This window comes from Emydura macquarii, unplaced genomic scaffold (assembly GCF_026122565.2).
Source record: "Emydura macquarii macquarii isolate MOO-44397 ecotype Brisbane River unplaced genomic scaffold, CSIRO-AGI_Emac_v2 contig_1348, whole genome shotgun sequence".
In the NCBI taxonomy this organism is placed as follows: domain Eukaryota; kingdom Metazoa; phylum Chordata; order Testudines; family Chelidae; genus Emydura; species Emydura macquarii.
The window spans coordinates 12,802,747-12,827,349 of record NW_027131485.1 but is presented as its reverse complement, the minus strand read 5'-3'; the positions used below and the strand labels follow the sequence as shown (position 1 = coordinate 12,827,349).

Here is a 24,603-nt window from a genome sequence, read left to right as displayed (position 1 = left end):
GCGGGAGAGGCTGACCCACCCCTTCCCCTGTACCGCGAGCAACAAGCATCCCATCTCCACTCCAGGGAATGGCCGCGAGGAAGCCCAGCCAGCGGAGGCTCCGTGGCGCCCCCTGCAGTGCCCTAGAGTCCCAGCCCCCACCCTCCAGGGCCGAGACACGCGGAAGAGTTCACCCCAGTCCAGGGAGGCACCGTCCACATGGGCATCGAGCTGGCGCATGCAGGCTTCAGCCTGGCATGGCACTTTGCCTTGCCTAGACGTGAGTTAAATTCCCCAGCCCCGGGTCTTGCTCTCCCGGCTGGAAGGGCTGTGGGCCTGGAAGGCAGGAAATGGTGTGTGCTACTCCTCACTACCCCAGCCCCTAACTAGGGCATCTGCAGGCTCCAAAGGGGTCCCTGATCCTCCTTAGCATGGACCTGGACTCATATGGCCTAGGACCAGCTATTCTGGAGGGGCCAGGGGGCCTTGGGCTGTCTCTGGATGAGGAAGAGCCGTCAGTCTGGGGCTGTAGGACTAGCAGGTCCAGGTGTGTATGTGGGGAATAGCCTTTGATTGACATGGTCAGCACCTGGTGTTGGGAGGGTCAAGGGCAGCATCAGGTGGCAGCAACCCCGCCCCATGCGGCTCCAGTGTGCCCCTCTGATGCGGGCTGGGGAGGGAGGAGTTTCCAGTTCAGCCACCCGAGAGTAGGATGCGTGAAAGAACCAGCTGCCGGGGAAGTCCTGCCCTTTGCAGATAAGGTGCAGGAGGCTTTAATTATCTAGGCTGGATGAGTTCTGTCTCTCACAAGGCCCTGCCTTAGCAAGCAGTGTGGGGCATGCGTAGCTCGAAGAGGTGAGGGATTGCCACCTTGCTTGCACCAAGGATACGCAAGCAGTTTCCAAACCCAAATAGATTCAAGTGCAAAGTTGCCTTCTCCAGGGGGTGCTGTGATGGTTAGAAAACAGCTGAAGGGTGCTCTCTAGGGCAAAGAATGCAGCACTCCCACAGAGGGAGACCTCTAGCTACCCCGCTTTATTGCTGGGATCCCTGAGAAATTCCAAGCATCATCCCCTAGGGAGGGAAATTGGCTCGCAGATTGTGAGGATGGGTGTAGCAAGGAAAGCTGAACTGCAGCTTCATGTGGGATCAGGAGCTGGTTAGAGCAAAGGGCTGGAGATACTGGGAGGGAGGTGAGTCCCCGTCCCTTGAGCCTGCCCAGCCATGCTCCCTGTGCACTCGGGGCCCCAGCTGCTCTGCTCGCTGACCAAAGCCAGATCCTCCAGCTGACAGCAGTTGTGCAGAGCCGCTGGAGCTGTGCCCTGTCTTGTGCATCACCAGGGGCCCAGGCAGCTCAGCTCGGAGCAGCCAGTACACAGCCGCCTCTGTGATAGCAGGCCCGGTTCGCGGGATGTGGAGCTTGACCTAGAAAATGAGGAAGTGGGAAGCACAAATAGAGCAGGGGCAGCAGGAAAAAGTGGCCCTTTACAGACTGTAATTGCACTTTAAAACTGCTGAGCCCCCCCCCAAGAGAAACGGATAGTGGCTAGAAACCAGAGCAGCCCACTTATCTGAGAGTGAGAGCTGCGGGGAGGGAGAGGAGTAAACTGGGCTGTGGAGGGGGAGAAAGGAGTGATCCCTGCCATTTGAGCTAAAGGAGAATGCTCTTCAGGTGTTAGTAGTAGGGGAACTATGACACACGGCTGAGCAGTTCTGCTTCCCCGCACTAGAGGGCAGTGGCAGCATCTCCCAGGCTGTGGTGGGTGAGTGGGGAAAGGTCATCCCCTGGACCCAGAGCCTGGTGACGGAGGCGTCATGTGGTGTCAAGAGTAACCCTTAGGTCGCTAGTCTCCTTGGTTAATCGTGGAAGGTGCCCCGATGCCAAGGTGACGGGCATGGTACAGACTAGAGGTGGGGAGCCCCAGGGAAGGGGGGGTGAGCTGTGTGTGGCGGAAGTCTCCAGCCGAGGAGGCAAGCACAATGCCAATGTGGTGCTCGTCTCGGGTGTGCAACGTTCTCTAAGGCAGATCTACACTTGACGTCGCTGCCCAAGGGCAGAGTGCAGCCACATGCGAACAGAAGCGCGAGGCTGGATATTAACGGCACTGGAATCCATGTCAGAGGAGTCAGTCATGGGGACAACACTGCCCCCCAGAGGTGAGTGTGTGCGGCCCAGTCACCCTTCTATCAGGCCACAGGCAGGGACTCAGGACAAGGCAACCTTGGCAGGCAAGCAGGCCAGCTCCTCAGCTCGCTGTTGCTGCTGTACCCGAACTGCATCAGAGCTAGCAAGGCATGAGAGCACGAGTGCAAATGCGTCCCCAGGCCCAGCCAAGTGGCAGGGCCGCCTCTGTTCCCCCCTGGCAGCAGTGTCCCACATGTGGCCACCCGGGAACAGCGATCCTCCCCAGTCACGGTTGGCATCGGCTGGGGTAGCTCAGCCCCAAAGGAACTCGCTGCCTGGATATCCTTCCCCTGCCCCAGGTGATGCCCCTCCATCCCTTCCTCAGCATTGGGATCTAGCAGGCGGAGGCCACGTGGAGTCCCCTGCGTTGCCCCCTCTCTTGCAGGGCCGGAGCGGAGCTGGCATCTTGCCTCCCGTTGCTCACCCTCTGCAAGGCATTGGGTTGCAGGGGAAGGTGATGAATATTCACAGCACCAGGCTCTGAGGAGTCCACAGTTTATTAACCTGCCCCCGTGTTGCCAGATCCCCTATCTGCGCCGTGCAGATCAATGGCAGCCCTGGTTACGGAGGGTTCTCAGTGCTGAGCATGATACACCATGTGCGCCAGTCACCAGAGCCTGCTGGGGAAGGAAGATCCAGAAAGCCAGGAACTCAAATTCAGGCAGCTGTCGCAACGAAACTGCATCAAAAACCCTGCCTACCCCACCCTCCCATGGATGGGGCTCATCCACCCCCAGAGAGCCGTGCAACCTGTACCCCCTATGCCCACATCTGCAGGGAGGGCCAGAGCTTACGGCTCTCTTGAGGCACCAGCAGGGGGACCGATTTGATCTGGCCTGGGGGGGCGACCCGTGGAGAGGCAGATCCTGGCTCAGTGGATCTCCAAAGCCAGCCCCAGCCACCTAACAGAGCACAGCGGAGACCAGCCAGCTGGGCATGAACAGAAGGCAAATGGACTGAGCATTTCACTGGTGAAGCCCAAGGAAGGGCTGCAGGGGGCTCTGTGCCCAAACACTGGCCTGTGGGCGGAGTGCCCTTGAGAGAAGCAGTTCCCTGAAACCCTCTGCCTGGAAAAGTGTGCTCTGGCCTGGATGTCATGCCAAATGCTGGGTAGTCAGGGTGCCCTGCGCCATGACTGGGTATCATGCTGTACGTACAGGGGTGGTGGTGGCAGGGCGTACTGTGCCCGGGTACCACCCTGGTTGCAGGGATGGGTGGACTGGGTGCGCTGTGCTCGGATACCATGCTATGAGGAGGGGGGGGCAGGGCTGGGTGCACTGTTACCATGCTGCGGGGGGGGGGAGGGGGGCAGGGGGGACACCAGGGCTGGGTGTGCTGTGCCTGGGTACCTGGCTGTGGAGGGGGCCGGGGTTGCTGTGCCTGCGTACCAGGTGGTGGGGTGGAGGGCTGGGTGTGCTGTGCTCAGGTACCAGGTGCGTGGCAAGGGGCTCTGTGCCTGGGGATGGGGATGCGGGGGGCGCTGTGCCCAGGTAGCGGGCTGCAGGGAGGGGCAGGGGGCTGTGCCCGGGTATCTGGCTGCGGGGGGGAGGGGGCTGTGCCCGGGTGCGCGGGGGCGGGGGGGCTGTGCCCGGGTATCTGGCTGCGGGGGGGAGGGGGCTGTGCCCGGGTATCTGGACGCGGGGGGGCGCTGTACCCGGGTACCAGACTGCGGGGGGGAGGGGGGGTGCGCGAAGAGCATCCCGGCGGCCGCCGCGCCTTTGCTGCGCCCTCGCCCCGTGCGCTCCTCGGCGGCCGAGCCGCAGGTGCCGCCTCGCCCGCTCCAGAGGCGGCTGCAGCGTCGCTGCTGGTTCCGCTGGGCCCCGCCTCCCCCCGCTGGGCTGCCATTGGCTCCCGGCCCCGCGTCTCCCCCAGCCCCGCTCGCCGCCCCCCGCCCCCGGAGCCCGGCTGCTGCGGGAGTGCCGCGCGCCCGCTCTCCGGCCGATCGCGGGCTTGGCTCGGCAGCTGCAGCCCGGGCGCCTCCCTGCCGCTCCCCCCCCCCCCGGCCCCGTGGGTGGCGACTCCAGCAGAAAACCCGCCCGATGAGCCCCGCAGCCGGCCGCCCCTGCAGCCAGCCAGCCCCGGCAGGTATATGGAGAGAAGCTCCTTGCTGCAGCTCATCCAGGAGCAGGTGAGCGCTGGTTTCCAAGGCAGCGGCTGCGTGGGTGGGTGGCGGGGAGGGGGGGATGCTGGCCCAGGTCTAGCCTGCCGGCTGGGGAGGAGGCTAGGTTTCCGGGTGGGGGTCACGGAACAGAAGCTCTGCTCGCATGCCACCCTGGCTCAGTGCCCTGTGCCCATCCCCGTGGTATCTCCCTGGTGGTTTCTCCCCATCCCGTGCCAGCCGTCGGCCAGTGTGTGGCTTCACACCAGCCGTGCCGTGGCACCGTGCAGACCGGGCCACATGCGCCTCTGGGGTCTGTAGCCCCCGCGGGGTGGCATCCAGGAGGGGTGCTCCGCTCACTCACCCGTGGAGCCCCGGGGTTCCCAGCGTCACCATCTCTGTCTCGCCTCTGAAATCGAACGGATGTGATTGTGAGCCGGCTGCGGTGCCTGCTGGCAGAGAGAGGGCGGCTTGCACTAGCGGGAACCCAGGCATCCCACACACAGCTCTGTCAACGGCACTTCAAAGCTGGCCTGCGGTGACCCGGCTATTCCAGCTCCAAGGGCACCTCCTCCACCACAGGCTGCCAAGAGGGCTGGATGGGGGCACCTGCTCTAACAGTCAATGGGCAAATACAGGGTGTCACCGCCAGTCTCAGAGGCCATGCGGCTCCTCTCACTTCTGATCTCCTCAGTCATTCCAGCCCTGAGCGTCTAGGCTAAGGACCTGATCCTGTGAGGTGCTGAGCAGCAGGGGAAGGGGTGTTCAGCACCTGTAAGAACTGAGCCCTAATTAATTAACACATGGTGCCCCTGAGCCCTGTGTGCAGGATTGGGCCCTGGTGCATGGCACTGAGTGCTCTGCTCTGATTGATTCCAGGCCAGGACCCCTTCATCTGCTCTGGCAGCCAGATTCAGTGCTCTTTAATCTGCCCCACGCCAGAATCCCTGGCCGCGCAGGGGACCGATGGGTTGTTCATTTCGTTCAGGAGTTTAGACCCCAAGTTTCCCTTTCTATAAGACTCCATCTGACTCGTGATGTGACCTTGGGAAAGTCCCATGACCTCCCTCGGACTGAGGACAGGCCGGGTTTAAAAACGCCTGGTGTCTCACTGGCAATTGGATGTGGGATCTGAGCGGAACCTCCTGCTGCAGAGGAGTTTGGATGTGTGCAAGCATCTCTGTAAGGAGGGGTTGCCATGAGGATGAGAGCTGGGGCCTGTTACACGCCTGGGGAAAGAGGGACTGTGATGCCACTCAGTCCAGATGATTGGCCAAAGGGTAGAGAGCATCGGGGGGGAGACATTGGTTTCAGCTCCATCCTGCCATCTCTACATCCAACATGTCACAGCAGCTAGAGGGATAATAAACTTCCCAGCCCTCTTGCCCATGGGAGCTGTGGCACTGTAGCTTCAGGCGCAGGGGACGTGCGCTTTGCTGGTGACAGTTTGATCTGGGAGGGTGCAAGCTGCAGGCACCGGACTGTGGGCGGAGGTGGGGTCTCTGCAGGCCCCAGAGGCGAGAATGACTTTGCTGCTGCTGCTTTGGTCTGTTATGGCCTGGCCAGTTTCCACTGAAATGCACAAGGAGAGAGACCATTTGTGTAAGTGTGTATTTGTGTGCTTGTTAACACTTTGTGCACATATGGTGTGTGTGCATCTCCATGTGTGCAGAGTGCAAGCATGGAGCAAGTGCATATGCTCCTGTGTGAGTACGTGTGTGGATCTAAGTGCATACTGTATGTGTGATGCACCTATGTGCATATGCAGGGAGCTGGGAGTGCTTTCACGTGGGGTGTGTGCCTATATGTACTTGTATGGGCTTGAGTTTGCGATGTGCCTACATGCCTGTGTGGGGTGTGTGTGCAGGCATACATATTTGTCATGTGTGGTGGTGTGTGTGTGTAGGTGTATGTTGTGTGTTGTGTGCATCTGCATGTGTACGTGAGTGTGGACGTGTGTACACATGAGATATGCATGTATTGTATATGTGCATCTCCAGGTGTTCGTGTGCATATGCAGAACGAGAGCATGTGTGATCCTAAGTGTGTACCTAGTGTGTACATATGCATGTGGGTGGGTGTACATTCACACAGGGGCATGCACTTGTGTTCATATTCAGCAGGTGTGGGGGGGGCTGCATGCAGATGGGGATTGTGTGTGATTGTGTCTGCAGTTGTGTGTGGAGTGCATGGGTGAGGGGGTGTGTGTTGAGTGAGAACATGCTGGAGCTTGGGGGCAGCAATGGTATTGGCAACAGTAAGCGCAAGGGAATAGTTCTCAAATCTATTGACTTAAATGGAGGCCCTGCTATCATACCCTGAGAGAGGTGACATGTGGCTGCCTTGTGGAAGTGGGTCCTTAACTAAACGTCAAACCCAGGGGTACTGGAATTTACCTTAGGGATTGTTATTACTGTTATGTGTGTTACAGTCACACCTAGAGGCCACAGCTGTGATCGGCGCCCCTGTGTGCTCAGCGCTGCACGTGCAATAGTAAAAGACAGGTGCTGCCCTGCAGAGCTTACAATCTAGAGACGAAGAAGGGGAGGGACATGGAGGCACTGAGTGGTGAAGAGACTTGGGCAGGGCATCTGGTCTGTGGCGGAGCTGGGAATAGAGCCCAAGTTTCCTGAGTCCCAGTCCAGCACTGTAGCTACTTATCCACTAGACCCTGCTTGGATGTGGCTGGCTTATGTCAGGAGGTTGCCTACCTGAGCGGCTGTTCCATGAACACGGGTGTCACTGCTTCCTCTTGACCAGCCCTTGCTAGGCCCAGCATGCAGGGAACTGGGGGCTCCAAGGAGAAAATAAAGGTGTAATCAGCACCCTACTTGGGGTTTACTGTGTGGGGACAAATATCCTGCACTGCCCCCGCCCCCAGCCACTGTGACTGCTTCCTAGAGTACAGCCCCACTTCTCCTACAGCAGAGCTGCACTAGGTAGGCCGGGCGCTGGAACTCTGGCCACAGGAATGATCAGGAGCAAACGCTATGGAGAGGGAGTCTCCCTTAGAGTGCTACGGTTGGAACTTGCTTTCCCTGTCTATAGCAAGATCTACGTGCTGTGATCTACACGGCCTCCCTAGGGTTAGTTTTGCCATATGCTGCTCCTTTTTTCCCAGGGATGCTCTTGCAGGCCCTCCCCCCTCCCCCCAAAAGGAAGAAGTCCCCTTCTCCTGCGCTGGATTGGGCCCTCGCTGCACCTGCTGTACCTGTCAGGCTGAGATGTGAAGTCTCCACTAGATCTGTCAGTAGCCTTAGGAGCAGCAGATTCTTTGGGGCTGAGGGGCCGTACTCTCCCTCCGCTCAAACTAGAATAGTGCGTGCATGTCTGTGTCCCAAAGCGTTCTCTGTCCCTGCCCGTCCCACAAGGACATTGCCCGTGAGCGCTGTGTTTTGCATCTTGTTCCCAGAGAATAAGGTGACAAAGACAACGCTATTTGCAGAATAATTCTGTTTTGCTGACTTTGCCTCACAGTGACAGGAGACAGTCTCTGTCGTGCCTCGGGCAGGGCCCTTAAACACACCCTGACTTTTCTTGTTGTCCTTCCCGGGTGTGGGTTTTTTTTAAGACTAGTCCCTCCCCCACATTATTCAAAGTGGTTTTAAAGGAGGAAATAGGCTACAAACCTTCCTGGTACATCCAGCATGGCTGGAACCTCTGCCTCACTCGCTGTGGTTTTGCTTTGGGTGGGTGAGGATGTGACACTGTTGGAACAGCTGAAGGTTGCGCTGGGGTGATTTTATGGGGTCATGTTCACCTGAGTTGGTGTGAGTTTGGCTCCCTGTTTGGATGCCCGGACAGCTCAAGGGGGAGCAGGAAAGTGCTGTCTGCGTAATGGGAATGTGAGTGAAAAGGGGGGAATTGCAAAAGAGGACTGCTGGTCAGCCAGTCAGAATCACCAGCTGGCCTATCCCTCCACTTACATACAGAAGGTGCATTGCATCTGGAAGGGTTTGGAGCTGAGAGGAGGGCATGACCGTGGACGCGTTGAAACTGGACGGGAAGCTGAGAAGAAGTTGGGAAAGGGGGCAACATTGGGCTGCCTGTCCTGGTTCAGCTTCAAGGTCTTCCGAGTTGATCCGCTGCTCCTACTGCAGCTGGCATTGCTGGGGTTGTCTAGGTGTGACTCTGGGAAGGATTTAGGGTTCGGGCACCTTGGCCCTGAACTCTGTAATCACAACCAATTATTCATTCCATCCATTCTGTCCCAGTGAATGAAGGGCGGGTTGGAGGGGTTGCCTGCCTGGGGACCGTTTGCCTTTGGGGAGCTAGAAGGGCATCCTAAACCAGAAGAGCAAGGTCACTCCAAGGGGAGGCACTCCGCATCCTGCATGGCAAGATAAGTCCCAGCTCTGCCCCGAGGGAGCAGGGAACTTGCTGAAGTGGAACCAAGAGGGGGGTGCAGTGCGAAGTCTGTGCATGGAAGGGCGCTGCTGCTGTGAGTGGGAAGGGACGGCATTGGCCTGGGTAAAGCTGTGCAGTTGTTTTGTCCCGAACCGTGCTCTTGCTTGGATAATTATTATTAAACCATGTAGATTACAGTAGGGCCCCCATTGTGCGAGGTGCTGTACAAACCCAGAGAGGTGAGCCGTCCCTGTTCCACCAGAGATCACATCCTAAAGGCAGGCTAGCTGAAGGGTAGGGAAAAAGTCAGGGACGGGTTGCAAAGTCTGTCCTGCGCCCAGCTTTGCTGGTGGCTCCGTGAGCTTACTGAGCTTTTGAGCAAGTCTGGCCCAGACTCATCAGAACCGCGGCAGGTTTGTGGCTTCTTGGTCAAGTGAGACTCTCAAGCCCCAGAGCTGGTGGAAAGCAGGTTCAGTTTTGGACTCTCAACCTCCTTTTCCTCTGTGTCTTTGTTTGGGTCCAAAACGCCACACGGGCCACAAATACCCACAAAGCCACAGTGTTCAGAGGAAACCCTGGCTCCCGGTCCAGATGTTGGCCTGGTCGCTGTAATTAGGCTGTACCAAAAGCCTGGCTCTGGATGTCATTCAGATCCGGAACTGAACGATGCTGCTTGGGTCCATCTGTCGTTTCCTTCTCACTCAGGTCAGAGCTTAGTTATTAGTACATAGAACCGTCTGCCCTAAGCCTTTTGAAGGCCTGTGAGCTTGGCTCAATTTCCAGGCTCCTCCTGTATTTTAAGTGCAGCTTCTGCTTTCTGGAAGTTGATCTGAAAATAATCAGGGGGCTTGTCGGTGCAGGAGGAAGAGGCAGGAGTGTCATAAACAAAGGTGCTAGGCTGGGGTAGGCTAGGGAGAGGATTCCTGCACACGATGGCTTACCTCTCTTGGTTCTTCTAGAGCTCCGATAGCCAGAGCCTCTGAGCCGCATACATGTTAATGAATGTGCCCTGGGAGATGGCGCAATACACACCCCATTTTCCAGGTGTTGGCATTCATAAATTGTAATCAAGTCACCCCAGAGCCTTCTCTTCTGCCTTTAGAAGAGCCACTTTCCCAGTTTAGGACCTGTGCAGGAAGGATGGAGTGGGAAGGTTTTGTGGTTCAGACGCTGAATTGAGTCTCAGGAGCTCCTGATTCATGTCCTAGACTCTCTGCACACATGTGGGAGAAACAGAGCTGCTGGGCAGAGGGTTTCCAGGGTTGGTAAACCCACCATTTAAATCCTTTGCTTTAAAAATCCCCCTCCATGTGTGCCAGCTCCTCCACTCTCCCAGAGAATGGCGTACCCAAGCTGACAGCGACTCCAGTCCCAGCCTCTCCTAGAAGTCACCTTAGGGAATGCAGTTGAGAGCTCTGGCGTAGGGAAGCGCTCAACTCCTTCAGCCCCACTAGCCATCTTCCCGGTGCCTGCAGCGAGCCGTTGCCTGGAGCTGACACCCCACGGCCTTGGTTCTCTGTCTCCGGCTTCTTTTGCAGCTTGATCCAGAAAACACGGGTTTCATTGGCGTGGAGACCTTCGCCAGCCTGGTGCACAGCCATGAGCTGCCCCTGGATCCCGCCAAGCTGGAGATGCTGGTGGCTCTGGCACAGAGCAATGATGAAGGGCAGATCTGCTATCAGGAGCTGGTAGACCTGGTCAGTAACGTGAGTACTACTAACAGCACCAAGGCACTGTGCCAGTGCCAGAGACCGATCTGCCGCCTGCTGCTGCTGCTGGGGAATGCTTTGCCCAGGAATCACTGCAGCTGAAACAGCCCACATGGCAGCGCCAGCCCTGGTGCCCCCAAAAGGGCGGGCCCAGGATTGCAATTCCTTTTGAAGGCCTGATGGGCATCGTTCACGTACATGCCATTCAAAGGCCGGAGCTGTAGGGAGGGGAATTCAGAGCTCAGGACAGCCTTTTAATTCAGGATTAGAGACCCTGGGGCCAATTCATCCCTGATGTAAGTGAGTCCAACTCCTGCTGAAGTCAGTGCCATCTGCCCTGGCTTACACCAGGCTTGAACTTGGTCCTGAGACTCAAAGGTGCAGCTCCCAGGCTGTGACCACTCTCCCAGGGTGCCCTGCTGCACAGAAAGGAATGGAGCCTATTGGTGGCATCCCTCAGGCCGGCTCAGTGCTGAGGAAGGGCACATTCCGCGTCAGTCGTTAGTGTCCAATAATGACTGACTGTACAGGGGGCTCTGACTGGCCCTTGGCTGGAAGAAAGCTTGCTACATGAGGCCTTTGAGGGGGAGAAGAAGAGGATGGAAGAAAACTAGAGGTGCTCCCTCCCTTCCCACCCGCCCATCTGTCTTCCACTGCACACTGGGAATCCCCTGCCTTGAGCACCTGTCACCTCTACCATCCTCTGCCATGTGGGAGCTTGAGATGTATCCGTGGTCCACTCTGGGGGGATGGAGTGGCTCGAAGCCAGGAGTGGACGATGGGACGACGTCACCTCTAGGTGCTGATTCAAGCCCTGCCGAGGGGCTGGCTGGAATTGCTGGCCTGTGTGCAATGAGTTGGGGAGGTCTGAGCTCAGCTCCAGGGGACAAGAGGCCGTTTCACACAAGCCATCATGGCTGAGCAGGGCGGCCCAGTGTGGGGCGGGATGCAGGAGCGGAGCTACTCCCTCCATGAGCTGTGACGTGGGGGTGGTGCCATGTGGGGGTGGCTGATGCCTCTCTGGAGGACTCCCCAGTGCTGGCAAAGTGGCGCCGGCACTGGGGGAGGAGACATCAGGTGGCTCCCCCACAGAGAGCACCCTTATGCTACCAGCTGCACTGACTGCTGCAGGCAGGAGAGAGGCTGGGCGTCCCCACAGCTCCTTCTACAGGGTGAAGGTGGGACAGCTCACAGCAAGGGGCTCCCACACAGCCAGGGCTGCTGCCCCATTCTATTCTAGCAGCTGCAGCCTGGGAGGCAGGGCGCTCTGACCCTGGAGTTGCTGCTTGAGGCCTCCAAGGGGAAGCAATCGGGGGTGGGTGGAAAATAAAGAATGTTTTTTTTTCCTTTTTTGCTGAGCCCTTGACTAAAACAGGAGGCGCCGCTGGGTATCCAGAAATGAATCCTTAATTCTCTATAGATTATTCCTGATTGGCTCGGCTAAGGGAGGAAATGATCCAGCAAGAGAGAGACATCAGCATGCTGTCCCTGTCTCTGCTGTGTGCTCAGAATCTGAATGCCAGACCTGCCACCTCCCTAGCGAAAGCCGGGCCTCGCCCTCTCCGCCGCTGATGCTGGAGAAGGCCTGGTGATGGCAGGAGCTGGAAGGAACAGGACAGGGAATCCCTGCCCTGGGCTGACCCCTGCTGGCAGAGGCTGGGAGTGGAGTCACTGCATTGGCAACCGGTGTACGTCACGGTCTCTCTTTGCAGATCAGCAGTAAACGTTCCAGTAGCTTCAAACGAGCCATTGCCAACGGGCAGAGGGCACTGCCCCGGGATGTGCTGCTGGACGAGACCGGCCTAGGCTTCTACAAGCGCTTTGTCCGCTACGTGGCCTATGAGATCCTGCCCTGCGAGATGGACCGGCGCTGGTACTTCTATCAGCACCGCACCTGCCCTCCACCCATCTTCATGGCAGTCGTCACGCTGACCCAGGTGCGCTGATGGCACGTGGTGGGGACGGTGCTGGCCTGCCCTGGTATCCACCAAGGGGAGAGGGGGCTGTCCTAGCGACCAGTCCCTGAGGAAGGGCTTCCTGGCCCCTGCACGTGATCTGAGGAAATAATCCACCCTGGGCACCTTCCTCGGGGGTGCTGAGCTCCAATGCCAGGGCAGGAGGAGGACATCACAGAGTCGCCCAGCCTGGCCCCAGTGTAGCTCGGCCTAGCGTTGCAGAGGAGAATTCCTTCTGGTCAGAACTGACAACTGGCCCCTTTCCTTCTGCAGATCATCGTGTTCCTCTGCTACGGGGCCAGGCTGAACAGGTGGGTCCTGCAGACGTACCACCCAGAGTACATGAAGAGCCCGCTGGTGTACCACCCGGGGCATCGCGCCCGGGCCTGGAGGTTCCTCACCTACATGTTCATGCACGTTGGGTAAGGACGTGGGCAGGCGGCTCGGCTGATGTGGAGCGACTGCGTTCCCTTCTCACGGCAACAGGTGGGGCGGGGAGGGAGGGGAGAATGTCACTGAAGCATGGTGGGGCAGCCCAGGGCTGGAGGATCTTGGGACGTGAATTGCTCGCTCCTCCCAGGAGATCACAGAGCCTGCCATGGCGAAGGTCGAGGTATGGGCAGCAGCTCACTCTGAACTGCGGATAGAAACCATCATTTATCTCTGGGGCACTGGCTGGCTCCTGGGAGTGGGTCACAGAACTGCCTGTTGGTCTGCAGCCTAGATCAGGAGTGTCTGAAAGGTATTCTCACCCAATGGCCATCTGTTGGCCTGTGTGGAGAGAAGCTGTAGGTCTCAATGCAGTTCCTAAGGTACAGGAGTCCCCAGCACCTCACTGGCAGTGTCAGAAGAGAGGCCAAGGGCTGAGTGGACTTTCAGGCTGGACTCGGATGTGTGGTCCCTCCAGTTCAGGGCTGAGGCATCTCTGAGGGTCTGTCTACACTGCATCTGTGAGCATGCCTGCCAACCCAGGGAGACTGGCTCGCCCCAGCTCTGCTTGAGCTGGTGCCCTAAAAATAGCCACTCAACCCCCTGGGTTCACGCTGAAGTGGCTAGCCAGAGCCTCCCTCCGTGCTACAACATCTGCACTGCTATTTTCAGAGCATGGGATCAAGCGGAGTTAGCACGTGTCTGTCTCTACCCAAGCTGGGAGGTACACCCCCAGCTTCAGTGTAGACATCCCCTGAGAGGGCACAAGGGGTGGGCTGTACCTTGCATTACAGCTGCCAGCGCAGTGCCCTGCTTTGTCGATAATAAAGGACATCGGACGCCAGGAGGGAGTTTTGATCTGGGTGAATAGTGAGTCAGTTGTTTACAGGACATTTGGGGGACTAGAACGTAACCTTGACTGGGTTTGCAGCCCTTCTTTATGATTGATTATTATCATAGCATCTCGAACGCCCTTGTCACAGACCAGGACCCCACTGTGCGAGGCGCTGTGCAGATGGAACAAACAGACAGTCTCTGCCCCAGAGAGCTCACAATCAAAGTATAAGACAAGGGACGACAGACGGAAACAGACAGAGAAATGGGGCGGGACAAGGAAACAAGGAATATTGGTCAGCGTGGTAGGCAGTGGTCTCAGTGCACCTGTAGCCCAACCGTTGTCAAGTTTTTTGTAGGCCTTGTACCAACGGAGAGTGGTAAGGAGGGATTCCCAGGAGGACAGTGAGGTGGCTTTGCTGATGTGCACAGGGAGCTCCTCCCAAGCATGAGGGGCAGCCTGGGAGAAAGCACAGAAGTGCAAGTTTGAAAATGTAACAAGTGGGCGATGGAGGCTGTGATCCTGGGCTGAGCAAGGCTGGGAGTTGACCTTTTGATACAGAACGAGAGTGGACCAGTCAAGCGGGAGTAGGTCGTGAAGTGCCTTGAAAGTGAAGACAAGAAACTTATGCTGGAGGTGATAGAGAATGGCGAGCCAGTGGAGAGACGCAGAGAGAGGGGTGACATGGTCAAAGCGACAGGCTGAGAGAATAATCTTATTTGCTGTTTGAATATCCAGATGAGCAGTTTGGTTTGGTCAAATTTCACAGAAAGCAAATTTGGACCAGTGGTCAAGACTCGAATCAGTGCATTCATTTTGGGCAGAGACAGATAATAAAGGGTTGGTCATCCAATCAGGAAGCAGAAGCAATACCATGTGATTTCAGTGACCAACGAGAGAGGAAGGATGCAGTTGTGGTTAAGACTTCGCGTCAGAAGACCTGGATTCTAGCCATGGCTCTGCCACTTTCTCATTGTTGATCGTGGGGCAAGTTGCTCAGTGTGTCGCTCCGTGCCTCAGTTTCCCCACCTGTAAAAGCGTGAGCATCACAGTTGTCTATCTCTCAGAGGGGTTGTGAGGCTTGATCCATTAACACTTGTAAGCACGTCAGCTGGGATGGAATGAGCCCCACGGAAAAGCCTATACATAAATGAAATAGACACAGAGTTTGAGCATCAAATGGTCGCTGGGACAGTTTGTGATCAGCCCTCCGGCTGAAATTCATTTGCACACAATGCTGCTCAAACTATATTGAAAAGGATCAGATTTGTGGGGCAGACAGTATCCCAACAGGAGACAGGGCTGAAGTCACTGGTGGCCCAGCACTACTGACAGTTCAGGACCTTCCACCTCAACCAACCCTTCCTTGTTACTCTAGCAGCCCATCCTGCTCCCTTCCTCCAAGCTGCTAGGATCTGTGAAAGAAAAGTTGTGATCTTGCAGTTAGCTCCTGGCACCAAGACAGAATTCCAGGGTTGATGGCCTCACAGTCTGTTGTCATGGAAATAACTGTGATGTCATAAATTCAGCCTTATGACGTCACTGTGGGAAGTGGGGAATGGTGGCTGTGATGGGGCAGGAAACACCTTGTAAATTCTTGAGGAATTCACAAACTGGCCACGCAGAGTCGTGGGAGATGATAGGTGGAAGGCGACGGGGTATGTCTGGAAAGCTTTTCTGCAGGGCTCAAGTTCCTCTTAAGCTACTTGGAGGTGCTCTCTTGTGCATGGCTCCCCCTTGTGCCCACCCAGAATTGGGGCAGATCAAGGGTGATGTCAGATGCATTACCCATTCTTTAATTTATTCCATGCCCAAGTTGCAGGGTTTCTCTTCCTTCTCCCCATTCTCCCCTTCTCCATCAGTGCGAGGGTACAAGTGTTCACTCCAAATGCTTGGGGAATGAGCCGCAAAAGGAAGTGATCAGTGGTTTGGAATAGCCCATGTCCCAGGGACCCTCCCTATGCATTTTGTAGGAGAACAGTTCCAGACCCACACCTGCACTGCTGCTCAAGGGGAGAGGATGGCAATCTGCTCAAAGGCAGAATAAGAGGGAAGAGGAATCACACAAAGGGGCCATCAGCCAGCAATGGCCACAACGAGCAGCCGCTGTTCTATTAGCAGGCTCAGTGTCCCCGTGGAGGAGAGAGATGGCCTTCTTGGCTTCGACTGCTTCCCAAGCTAGTTTCTAAGGGGAGGGGCAGCAATGCTATCCGTCTCCCTCGCCCATAGGGGTTCTCATCTCAGAGGCCTTGAGTCTGTGGGACTCACTGGTGCGGTTGCAGCAAAGCATGTCAATTAGGGATGAGACAAATAATTGTCCTTGGAAGGAACTGCAAAGGTCTGATCACAGGAGCGTGGCCCTTTCTCCCGATTGGTGGGATTAGCGGCAGTGGGCACTCATCAGGGCCTCTTGACTGGTGGGATTAATTACAGACCACCTCCTGATTGGCGGCCGTCTGGTGTCATGCCGCCCATTGGGCACTGAGGCTGTGCTGCCTTGAAATAGATCCCCGCTGCCAGCATCAATGAGCCTGCCTGGCATTTCAGGGCTCGGCCAGGACGTGTCACTATGTACCCAGGGCATTCCAGGGAACAGGCCACTGAGTCTATCCTCAGGAGGTCACAGACTGGTCTTCCTATCCCAGATCTTCTACCCTCAGACCTGGAGCCCTTCGCTCAGTGGGCAAATGTGGCCACTGGCTCCCGAAGGTCCACGTGCACAAAGTCAGCTGGAAGTGTTTACACAAGTGGCAATGCTGCAGAGGGTTGTCATGGAAGAGGGAGATTTTCGGTCTCTGTTTCCAGTCCGGCCCACGCTAGACAGGATGAGCGATAGTCTGAGTTCAGTTCTCTACTGGGTGGATAGCCACCGGGGTGCCTAGGAGCAGCCATCAGGGCGAGGCTTTCAGGAGAGGGGTTGGGGCTAGAGACGGGAGAATGGGAGGCAGGAGGTTCCTATTGGCGACTCTGCCAGTAGCTTCGTTTGTGCCTGTGGGCGAGTCGCTGCCCCTCTGTGTCTCACTCCCCACAGGGGTGTTGTAAAGTGTATAAAGTGCCAAGGGACCCCAAGACGAGGAGCTGCAGATGTGCCGTGCACCACAGCACTGTGATCTCCAAGGCCCACGCTCAATTGGCCGGGCCATGTGGCCTTCCCTGCCACCCCGCAAGGAGCCCTCCCTGCTCAGGGTACAGCCACACTGGCTGGGCTGGGGGGAGGATGTTGAGAGACAGCAGGTATCCACCTCCCACGGAAGCCAGTGGCAATTTAAGGTGCTCACCAGCATCTCCCAGGGTTGGGCCAAGTTGCTGTGTGCTGAGGCCAGCACGGGACCCTAAAGCCCTTGGAAGGAAGGGTCATAGGCCCAAAAACTCAATTTGCCTTTATTATTCCCAGTGACTCCCAGATCTGTCCTGGGCGCTGGGTTTAGCCTGCTACCTTCCTGCTCCATGGGTGCTGCTGGCCAGGGCTCTCTGCTTGCCTGGTCCAAACCAAGCAAACTTGTTTCCTTCTCTCTCTGTCCAGGCTGGAACAGCTGGGATTCAATGCCCTCCTTCAGCTCATGATTGGGATCCCCCTGGAGATGGTCCATGGCATCTTACGCATCAGCTTCCTCTACCTGGCGGGAGTGTTGGCAGGTGTGTGGGAAGCGCCCGCCTGGTATCCTGTTCCCTTCCCCTCGTTCCAGACCCCTCCCGCTGCCAGCCTGGCTGTCATTTCCCCGTATTACCACGGCAAATGATCGCTGTCAGCTCTCAGAGGGAAAGCTTTGAGACCCAGTCCCGTGCCATGTCCAGCTTCATCCCTGAGTCTCTCCCATGATGTCTTTGTCACATGCTGGAAAAGCCCAGGCGTGTGCCTACACTGTGGCAGTCAGCCTGAGAGCTCAGAGCTGTCTTTTCCTCCCGCCAACTTCTTTTTTCCTTTCCTCCTCTTGGCCTGTCGTTTTCTTTCCTTCTCTCCTCCCTTCCTTTCAATCCTGTTCTCTCTCCACTTCCTTTCCCATGCTCTCTCCTGCCTTCCCTCGATCTCCCCTCCCCTCAAACCCTTGCAGTGCTGGCTGCTCCTGTGCCTTCCCCGCACCCACTAAGCTGTCAGGGCTCTCCATGTCCTTCTCAATAATTCCCAGAAGGGTCAGTGCCTCCAGCTGAAATCAATAAAGAATTAGAGCTGCTCATGATACATTACCCGTCCTTAGGTCAGGCAGCCTCCGCACTGAAACGGCTGAGGCCAGCTCAACCGGCAGCAGGGCTGGGGGAAAGATTGCCCTTCACGGGCAATTTCCAGACGAACTGGTCACTGTCAGGCTTGCAGAGGTGGCGACACAGACTCTGCTGTGCTCGGGTCGGCTGCTGACCTGCTCCCAGAGTTCCCCTTCCTATGGACCCCTTCCCTTCTCCTGTCAAGTGGATCTGGGCTCCGCAGACACAAGAAGGGATCGCAGTGGGTTGGGTCCCTTCAACAGGGCTTCAAAACCCCTGCTCTGGGTCTTGACATCTTCACTGTGATATCGGGTGCGTGGGGAGAGTGGAGCCCTGTGCTGTAACCCTGCTGCGGGGAACCCAGCTGCAGCCAGCCCTGGGAGACTGTGCAAGGGCCATCTCACCTACGCCGGAGGGCCTCACAATAAAGTGGTGGTGGGCGTGCTACCGCTGCCCTCAACTGGACGGAAGCAGAACTGCTCAGCTCTGCATCACATGCCCCACAGCGAAGGGAGATCCTCCCTTAGCTCGGATGATGGGAGCCTGGTAGGTACATGCAGAAGCATCCTCAGCTTTGCGTGTTATATTCAGCTGGTGAAATTGCCCAGGCCCTGGGAGACCAAGTCGGCTCTGCAACTGCAGCAGAGGTGGCAGGAGCAGTGCCAGCTCCTCTAGTCAGCCCAGCTTGACCTGGAGGGACCTAAGGCTGGAGGGAAGGCCAGCCTCTGCAGCACATTCAGTGCATGGCTCCTCTGTTGCCCGAAATGGGAGCAAATCAGGGCCCAGCATGATGGGTTTGTGTCCCCCCCACTCCCTCCCAGTCGCAGCACCGAGACTCCAAAGGAGCCATTGCATGGCCCTGAGTTTCAGTCATGGCTGAGCTGGGTTATGTTAGAACCAGTGACCTAGAGTTGAGGGGCTCGATGTCCCAGTGCCAGCCTCTTGCAGCAACCAGTCCTTGCAATAGCTTTATTTCAAACCCATGGGATTTGTGTGGCCGTGAGGAGGGAACTAGTTGGCATCAGGGAGTGGAATGCCCAGCCACCCCATCGTACTCATTTCAGGGGCCTCTGTTTCTCTTGCAGACCTCCTACCCTGCTTATTCCAGTCCCATCTGCCATGTTACACTTCGTGGCCTGTCCTGCATCCATGGAGACTAGGGGGTCATGGTGAAAGTGTCAGAACCAGTCTTTTCCCCCCACCCCACTATCGCTACTGCCCTAGCACCTGGGGCTGTGATTTTATTCAACTTCATCAGCCAACCATGCACGGGAGATCCAGGGAAAGCCCACCAGGGGTGCAAGAAATGGTGTCCCGGTGGCTCTCGCAGCACTGCCTGAGTCAGTACCAAATCAATGCTGCAGGGAGCAGTGTGCTGCTGGGGAGTCTTGTGTGTGAAATGATCCCTTGGCACTTTGGACAAGAGTAGGGGCATCAGACCTATTGCCCTAGTGGGATTTTAACTCTGGTAATGGCATTCCCGCTGCCTCACTCCCCCTGCAGTTCCACTTGGTTACCTGAATCTTCCTCACTTCCTGTCCTATATAGTTGTCCGATGTCACACTGCTCTGTTAAACAGCTGCTGAAGACCTCCCCAGAGCTGATTGCACTGTGGAGCCAGGTGGGGAAGTGCACTTCAGCTGGTGACATTTGTAAAGGACTTTGGGATCCTCTGAGCTGCCAGGAGCTATATAAATGTAAAGTCATTATCACTAGAGGGACCAAGTCTTTGGAGCACCGTGCACATCCGGGGCCCTGCATGAACGGTAATGATGAAGATTGTTCTCAGTGTTGGAGGTTACTCCAGTTCATCTGATCCTGTTTCCTTTTTCACAATGCCCTGCTGCACTGCAGTGAGAATGGGGCTGTGAAAGGAGAAGGAGGGCTTGGCCCTTCAATCCTTTTCACCCGTGAAATCTGCTGGTCTCCAAGGGCGGTGCTGCACCTGTGCCGTGCCGGGAGACATTTTCCAACCCAGCACAACTAGAAAACTCCATACATCAGCAAAGGGGCTGGGGAAAGCAGCCTCCAAGTTACAGTGTTTTTATGCACTGCCGACTGCATGGAGAGCAGTTTGCAAAGCCCTTGGGCGATTAGCACAGTAGCCGAAATTACTCACCCATGGATGTTGTTGGAAAGAGATCGGGATTAGAAAAAATCAGGGCTACTAATTCCCATCAAATGGTCCCCTCTGCTCCCTGAAACTGCTGCCTTAGCAGAGGGCTGTCTGGGACTGAGGGCAGTCAAAATCAACCCTGCCTGATCTCCGGAGTCACGGTGCCAATGCTGGAAGTGGCATCAGATGGAGTGGGAAGTGGGGGCCTGCCCCATTCCCCAGAACTGCCACCTAGAACTGTGGTGATAGGCATTCCCCAGTTCCCCAGTCCATACCATGAAGAGCGCTGTCTAATTTCCCAAAGCCGCTGTGGTGCAGCTGGGGGCCCGGCTCTGCTCCCCAGACCCCCTTCCCCGTGCGCTTCTTTCCTGTGTGAGGGGGAATGTTTGTCTCCCAGACAGCAGGATGCAGTCACGGATCCTGCTGTTGTCAAGTCCGGCGGCCCTAGATCAAATGGCTCTGCCAAGTCTTTAGGGAAGTCAGTTCCAGCCTGGCTGTGCAGGGAAGCCTGGGATGGATGTGCAAGATATGCCCATCCGCTGCACTGAACCTCCAGGCCTTCCAGAGCACTTAGTGAGCCAGAGGTGCAATAAATCAGTGAGAGCCCTGCTGGGCTGTCACCCACCAGGCCACCCTCTCAGGGGTCTTTTACACCGAAAGAGCCAAGTTCATCCCTGGGGTGGGGGTGAGGCATGAGTGTGAGCTGTGTTCTGCGGGGCGTGGGGGACAGTGTGCTGGAAGTGCTGAGAGTTGTGCTGTGTGAGGGGGGTGTGGGAGGTAGGTGGAGCATGTGTAACTGAGTTTGTCACATGGGCAGATGGAGAGTAAAAGCCTGAGCGAGGAAACCTCCCATTAAAATTTGATGCTGAGTGGGTGAGAGCCAGAGCTGTGAAAAGCTTTCTACTGACGCCCATGAGCGCCTCTTCTCTCTGCCTCCCCGCACCTTCCTTCCTCAGGGGCTCTGTAACCCGCTCTGTAACCCACTTTCCTCTCTTGTCTGCAGGTTCCCTGACTGTCTCCATCACAGACATGAGGGCCCCTCTGGTCGGAGGTTCGGGGGGTGTCTACGCCCTCTGCTCTGCTCACCTGGCCAACGTTGTCATGGTAGGTATCTGTCCGAGCTCTGCAACGAGGCCACCCCTGGGAAGGACAGAGTGGGAGGTGGCTGTCCTGCTTTTCCTCCCCAGCCCTGGAGATCTTGTGTCCCTCAGGATCACGGAGCAAAACAGAGGATGCCCCAGGGCCAGGAGCCCCTGTTGAGACCAGGCCAAACAGGATCTGGGCAGGCAGTGGAGAGAGCAGCATGGTGAGCTAGGAGTGCTGGCTGGGCCCGCAGAGTCACTGTCGATCACCCCTCTACTCACATTCCAACAAACAGCTTCGGTCCGTGTCTTTTGGTACATAACCAGCTCAGGGGCTGGTGCTGCAGGAGGGACAGGTTCATTCCTGATCTCCAGCACCAGCTGGGGACACTGCGTGGGCAGAGGGGGACACTGCTGAGTGGGAGAGCTCTGCTAGGTACACAGAGAAGCCTTTGCCCCTGCCATTACCAGCGACAGCCTCCCCCAATCTGTCCTATCTGTGCCTACGGCCAGTCCCCATGGCAGGGCACTGATGAGCCCAGCTGTCCAGCCAGCCTGGAAGCCAGACCCCTATTGTTCCATGGGCTATGGCTGTGGGCAGACGGTGGGCTCCCTGTGCTCATTCCTGCTGTCATTTTGAAGGGTGAGCAACAGGCCGGTTGGCTGCCCTCTAGTCCATCCCCTGAAATCGGGGGTAATGGTCCAAATGTTACCCCCCGGCCCCAGCTCTCGTAACCCAGCCATAACTCGGTGTGTCTGCCCCCAGAACTGGGCGGGGATGCGGTGCCCGTACAAGCTGCTCCGGATGGTCCTGGCTCTCGTGTGCAGTAAGTACCTGTCGGACGCGGTCAGGCTGCAGGGCCTGGGGGAGTCTAGCTGGCGGCACTGCAGTGTCATGGGATTTCAAAGGCAGAAGGGACCAATCTGATCACCTCGGCCAGTCACCTGCATCATGCCCGCCAGAGAACCTCACCCAGGGATTCCTGCAGTGGAGGAATTCTTGTTCTTTACTGTGTCAGCGAACGCTCCCAAGTGCAATAACTTGTGACTGAACTGGCTCGCAGCCTCTTCCATGCCCGTGAGCCCATGTACCAAAAGGAAGGGAAGCAGGCTGCGAGCTGTTTGACCCCCCACTCGGGAGGGATGAGTTAGAACATTTCCTTTAGAGAGGCCTCCGGGCTCAATGAAGGGACTCTCAGGTGAATCCACCCCTTCCCCTGGCTTGTCACCGCCACCGACAGGCAGGTGCATCTCGTGCCCAATCTCCTGGCAGTCTGTTGCACTGCAGCACCTGCCCGAGCAGTTCAGCGTCTGCCCCAGGACCCTGCATGGCCCATCAGCTGCTGGTAAGGAACGGCACGGCCTTCCAGCGGGGACCCCCTGCCTGTGTCTGGGGGAAGGGAAGCCTGGCACAGGGGCCAGGAACTGGCGAGGATTGCCGGGGCACAGCAGGGGCTGACAGGCTAGGAGTGCAGGGCACTGCTGCAATGTTGGGGCTGTGCCTGGGGCATGAGAAGGGGGGGACTCCCCAGAGGGCAGCGGTGGCTCCCAGCCAACGGCCTCCGCGGCCGAGTTGTGGCGAAAGGCCATGCTCACACTTCGTCCTCCTCCTTGCAGTGAGCTCAGAGGTGGGCCGGGCCGTCTGGCTCCGTTTCTCTCCACCCTTGGCGGCCTCTGGCCCCCAGCCCAGCTTCATGGCCCACTTGGCAGGCGCCATCGTGGGCATCAGCATGGGGCTGACTATCCTGCGCAGCTACGAGGAGAACCTGCAGGACCAGTGTGGCTGGTGGGTGGTGCTGCTCTCCTACGCCACCTTCCTCATCTTCGCCATCTTCTGGAACATATTTGCCTATGACCTGCTGGGGACGCAGATCCCACCACCGCCGTAGCGCCCCTCCTCCCCCCGGGGCCCTCAACCCTCACCCTGAAAATGTCAAAACCCAGACAAGACGGGTGCCCACCTCCTGCCTGGAGACCTGCCTGGTGCCAGCCACGCACACTTTTTCCAGCGGTGTGTTATCCCAGCTGGACGCCGGACTGGATCTTCCTCGGCCCCTGCCCAAGGCTGGGAGGCAGCAGACACGTGATACGGAATCAAGGAACCTGCCCGCCTGCAAATCCTGATGCAACAAGTCCCTCCGGCCCCGCTGGGCAGCTGAGCGCCCAGAAGCGATCGTGCCTGCGTGTGTTTGAGGGAAGGAGCATGCCCCCCCGGGTGAGGGTGGGAGGGAGTGAACCGGCACGCCTGCCCCCCCGTGCCAGGCTGGGTATGCCACTGCTCCCTACTGAATGTACAGTTTTCCTGCCCCTGCCTCTCCCTCGTCCCTCCATTGCTCGCCTGGGGGCTGGGGCACCCCAGATCCTCTGTTCTGGGTGGCACCAGCCCAGCAGAGGCCACAGTAAAATGCCGCCCCCATGTAAAGATGGTTCAGCTTGTTCTCTCTCGTGCCCTCTGTTCCCCCTTTCCCTGCTTCTCCCCCACACCCCGTACTCTGTGCAATCCCTGACTGCAGCGCCCTGGGGGCCACATGGTGAAGGTGGAGAAGCTCCCTGCAAGAAATCTCTGCTTCCTTCCTTCCGGGCCCAGGAGAGAGTAGCAAGGAGGGCTCTGTTCCCCATGGCCTGCAGAGACAGGACAGCCAGCAACAGCCACTGATTCCCCCTGCCTCTGCGGAGGATGGGGCCAGTTATAGATGAGTGCAGGGCCTGATGGGAGCAGAGACTGGAGCCCTCAGTGTAGCCGCAGGCCAGGAAGCAGATCAGGAGGGAGCCCACCTTTCTTTCATCCGTAGGAAACAGCCATGTCAGATTCAGCTCTGGTCTCTGCACCAAGGGCAGTTCAAGTGCTCCCTGGCTTGCTTACTCGCCCCCCCAGTTCAGGGTTAGACTCTGCTGCACCCACCCACTGTGCAGGGGCCAGAGCCTCTCTGCCCCCTCCCGACAAGAATTGCTCTTTTACAGGACGAACTGGTGCCAACAACTTTTTTTTCTGCGCCAAAACAGAGCTGAGACCAGCCAGACTCATGTCAGCCGGGCCCTTCTCCAGCTCCCAAAGCCTGCACACCCCAGGGCTTCCAGTAGCTGGTGTTAAACCCAACCCTCGGTGGTGGCAGGAGTTGCTTGGGTCTTTCCCAAGCAGTGGGTTGGTGCCCGATGCTGAGAGGGGCAGGGATGGCCGAGGGAAAGAGGCAGGACCCACGTTTGAAGTCTGACCCTTTTTGGAGTATAAATAAATATTTTGCACACCACGTGGCCCTGCTGTCTGTCTGTCTGTCTCTACTGCATTGTTGCACCCAGTCCCTGGCACCTTCCTTTGCCAGGAAAACAAAAGGGAGGATTAGATTTCCCCCTGTCTTGGACAAAGAACCAGAAGGAGGCTTGATTATTCACTCCTGAATGGGAGCTAATCCTCATTTGCTGCAGCCCAGGTGGAAATCATGTGCTCAGGGAGCGCAATGGGCCGTGGCCTGGGTTTACAGTGCGCTTCCACGATGTGCAGGCTTGCTCACTGCTTTCATACGCGAAGGCCCTTTGCCTCCACCTCATTCACAAGAAGCCACTCACCTTGGCGAGGGCCCTGAGTGTTTTTTCTGATGATCTGAAAGGAAGAAACTGCAGTCAGCCTAGAGAAATCCTGCCCTGGACCACTTGCAACAGCTGGGCTTGTG

The 24,603-nt window shown here is 57.3% G+C and overlaps 1 protein-coding gene across 6 annotated transcripts; it reads left to right on the top strand.

Annotated features, from left to right (window-relative positions):
* Positions 1–2,001: 2,001 nt before the first annotated feature.
* On the top strand, positions 2,002–24,183 carry RHBDL1 (rhomboid like 1). Of its 6 annotated transcripts, none has more exons than XM_067551227.1 (8): positions 2,002–2,136; positions 10,148–10,315; positions 12,031–12,255; positions 12,547–12,695; positions 17,061–17,173; positions 20,857–20,957; positions 21,702–21,762; positions 22,553–24,183. In XM_067551227.1, the coding sequence occupies exons 2-8, from the start codon at positions 10,241–10,243 to the stop codon at positions 22,822–22,824; spliced, it is 996 nt and encodes a 331-aa protein (XP_067407328.1). In that variant the 5' UTR covers positions 2,002–2,136; positions 10,148–10,240; the 3' UTR covers positions 22,825–24,183. The 6 variants fall into 6 exon arrangements, with proteins under 6 accessions (XP_067407328.1, XP_067407324.1, XP_067407327.1 ...); XM_067551223.1 differs by lacking the exon at positions 2,002–2,136 and adding an exon at positions 4,038–4,292 and having other exon boundaries at positions 10,148–10,306; XM_067551226.1 differs by lacking the exon at positions 2,002–2,136 and adding an exon at positions 4,038–4,292 and having other exon boundaries at positions 12,547–12,584.
* Positions 24,184–24,603: the final 420 nt, after the last annotated feature.

What these genes read in the sequence shown, in the direction of transcription:
- RHBDL1 (XM_067551222.1), top strand. Translation starts at nt 4,254, where the DNA reads ATGGAGAGAAGCTCCTTGCTGCAGCTCATCCAGGAGCAG. An exon ending in TGGTAGACCTGGTCAGTAAC is followed by an intron (nt 10,316 to 12,030) that starts GTGAGTACTACT and finishes CTCTCTTTGCAG; the next exon opens with ATCAGCAGTAAACGTTCCAG. An exon ending in CAGTCGTCACGCTGACCCAG is followed by an intron (nt 12,256 to 12,546) that starts GTGCGCTGATGG and finishes TTCCTTCTGCAG; the next exon opens with ATCATCGTGTTCCTCTGCTA.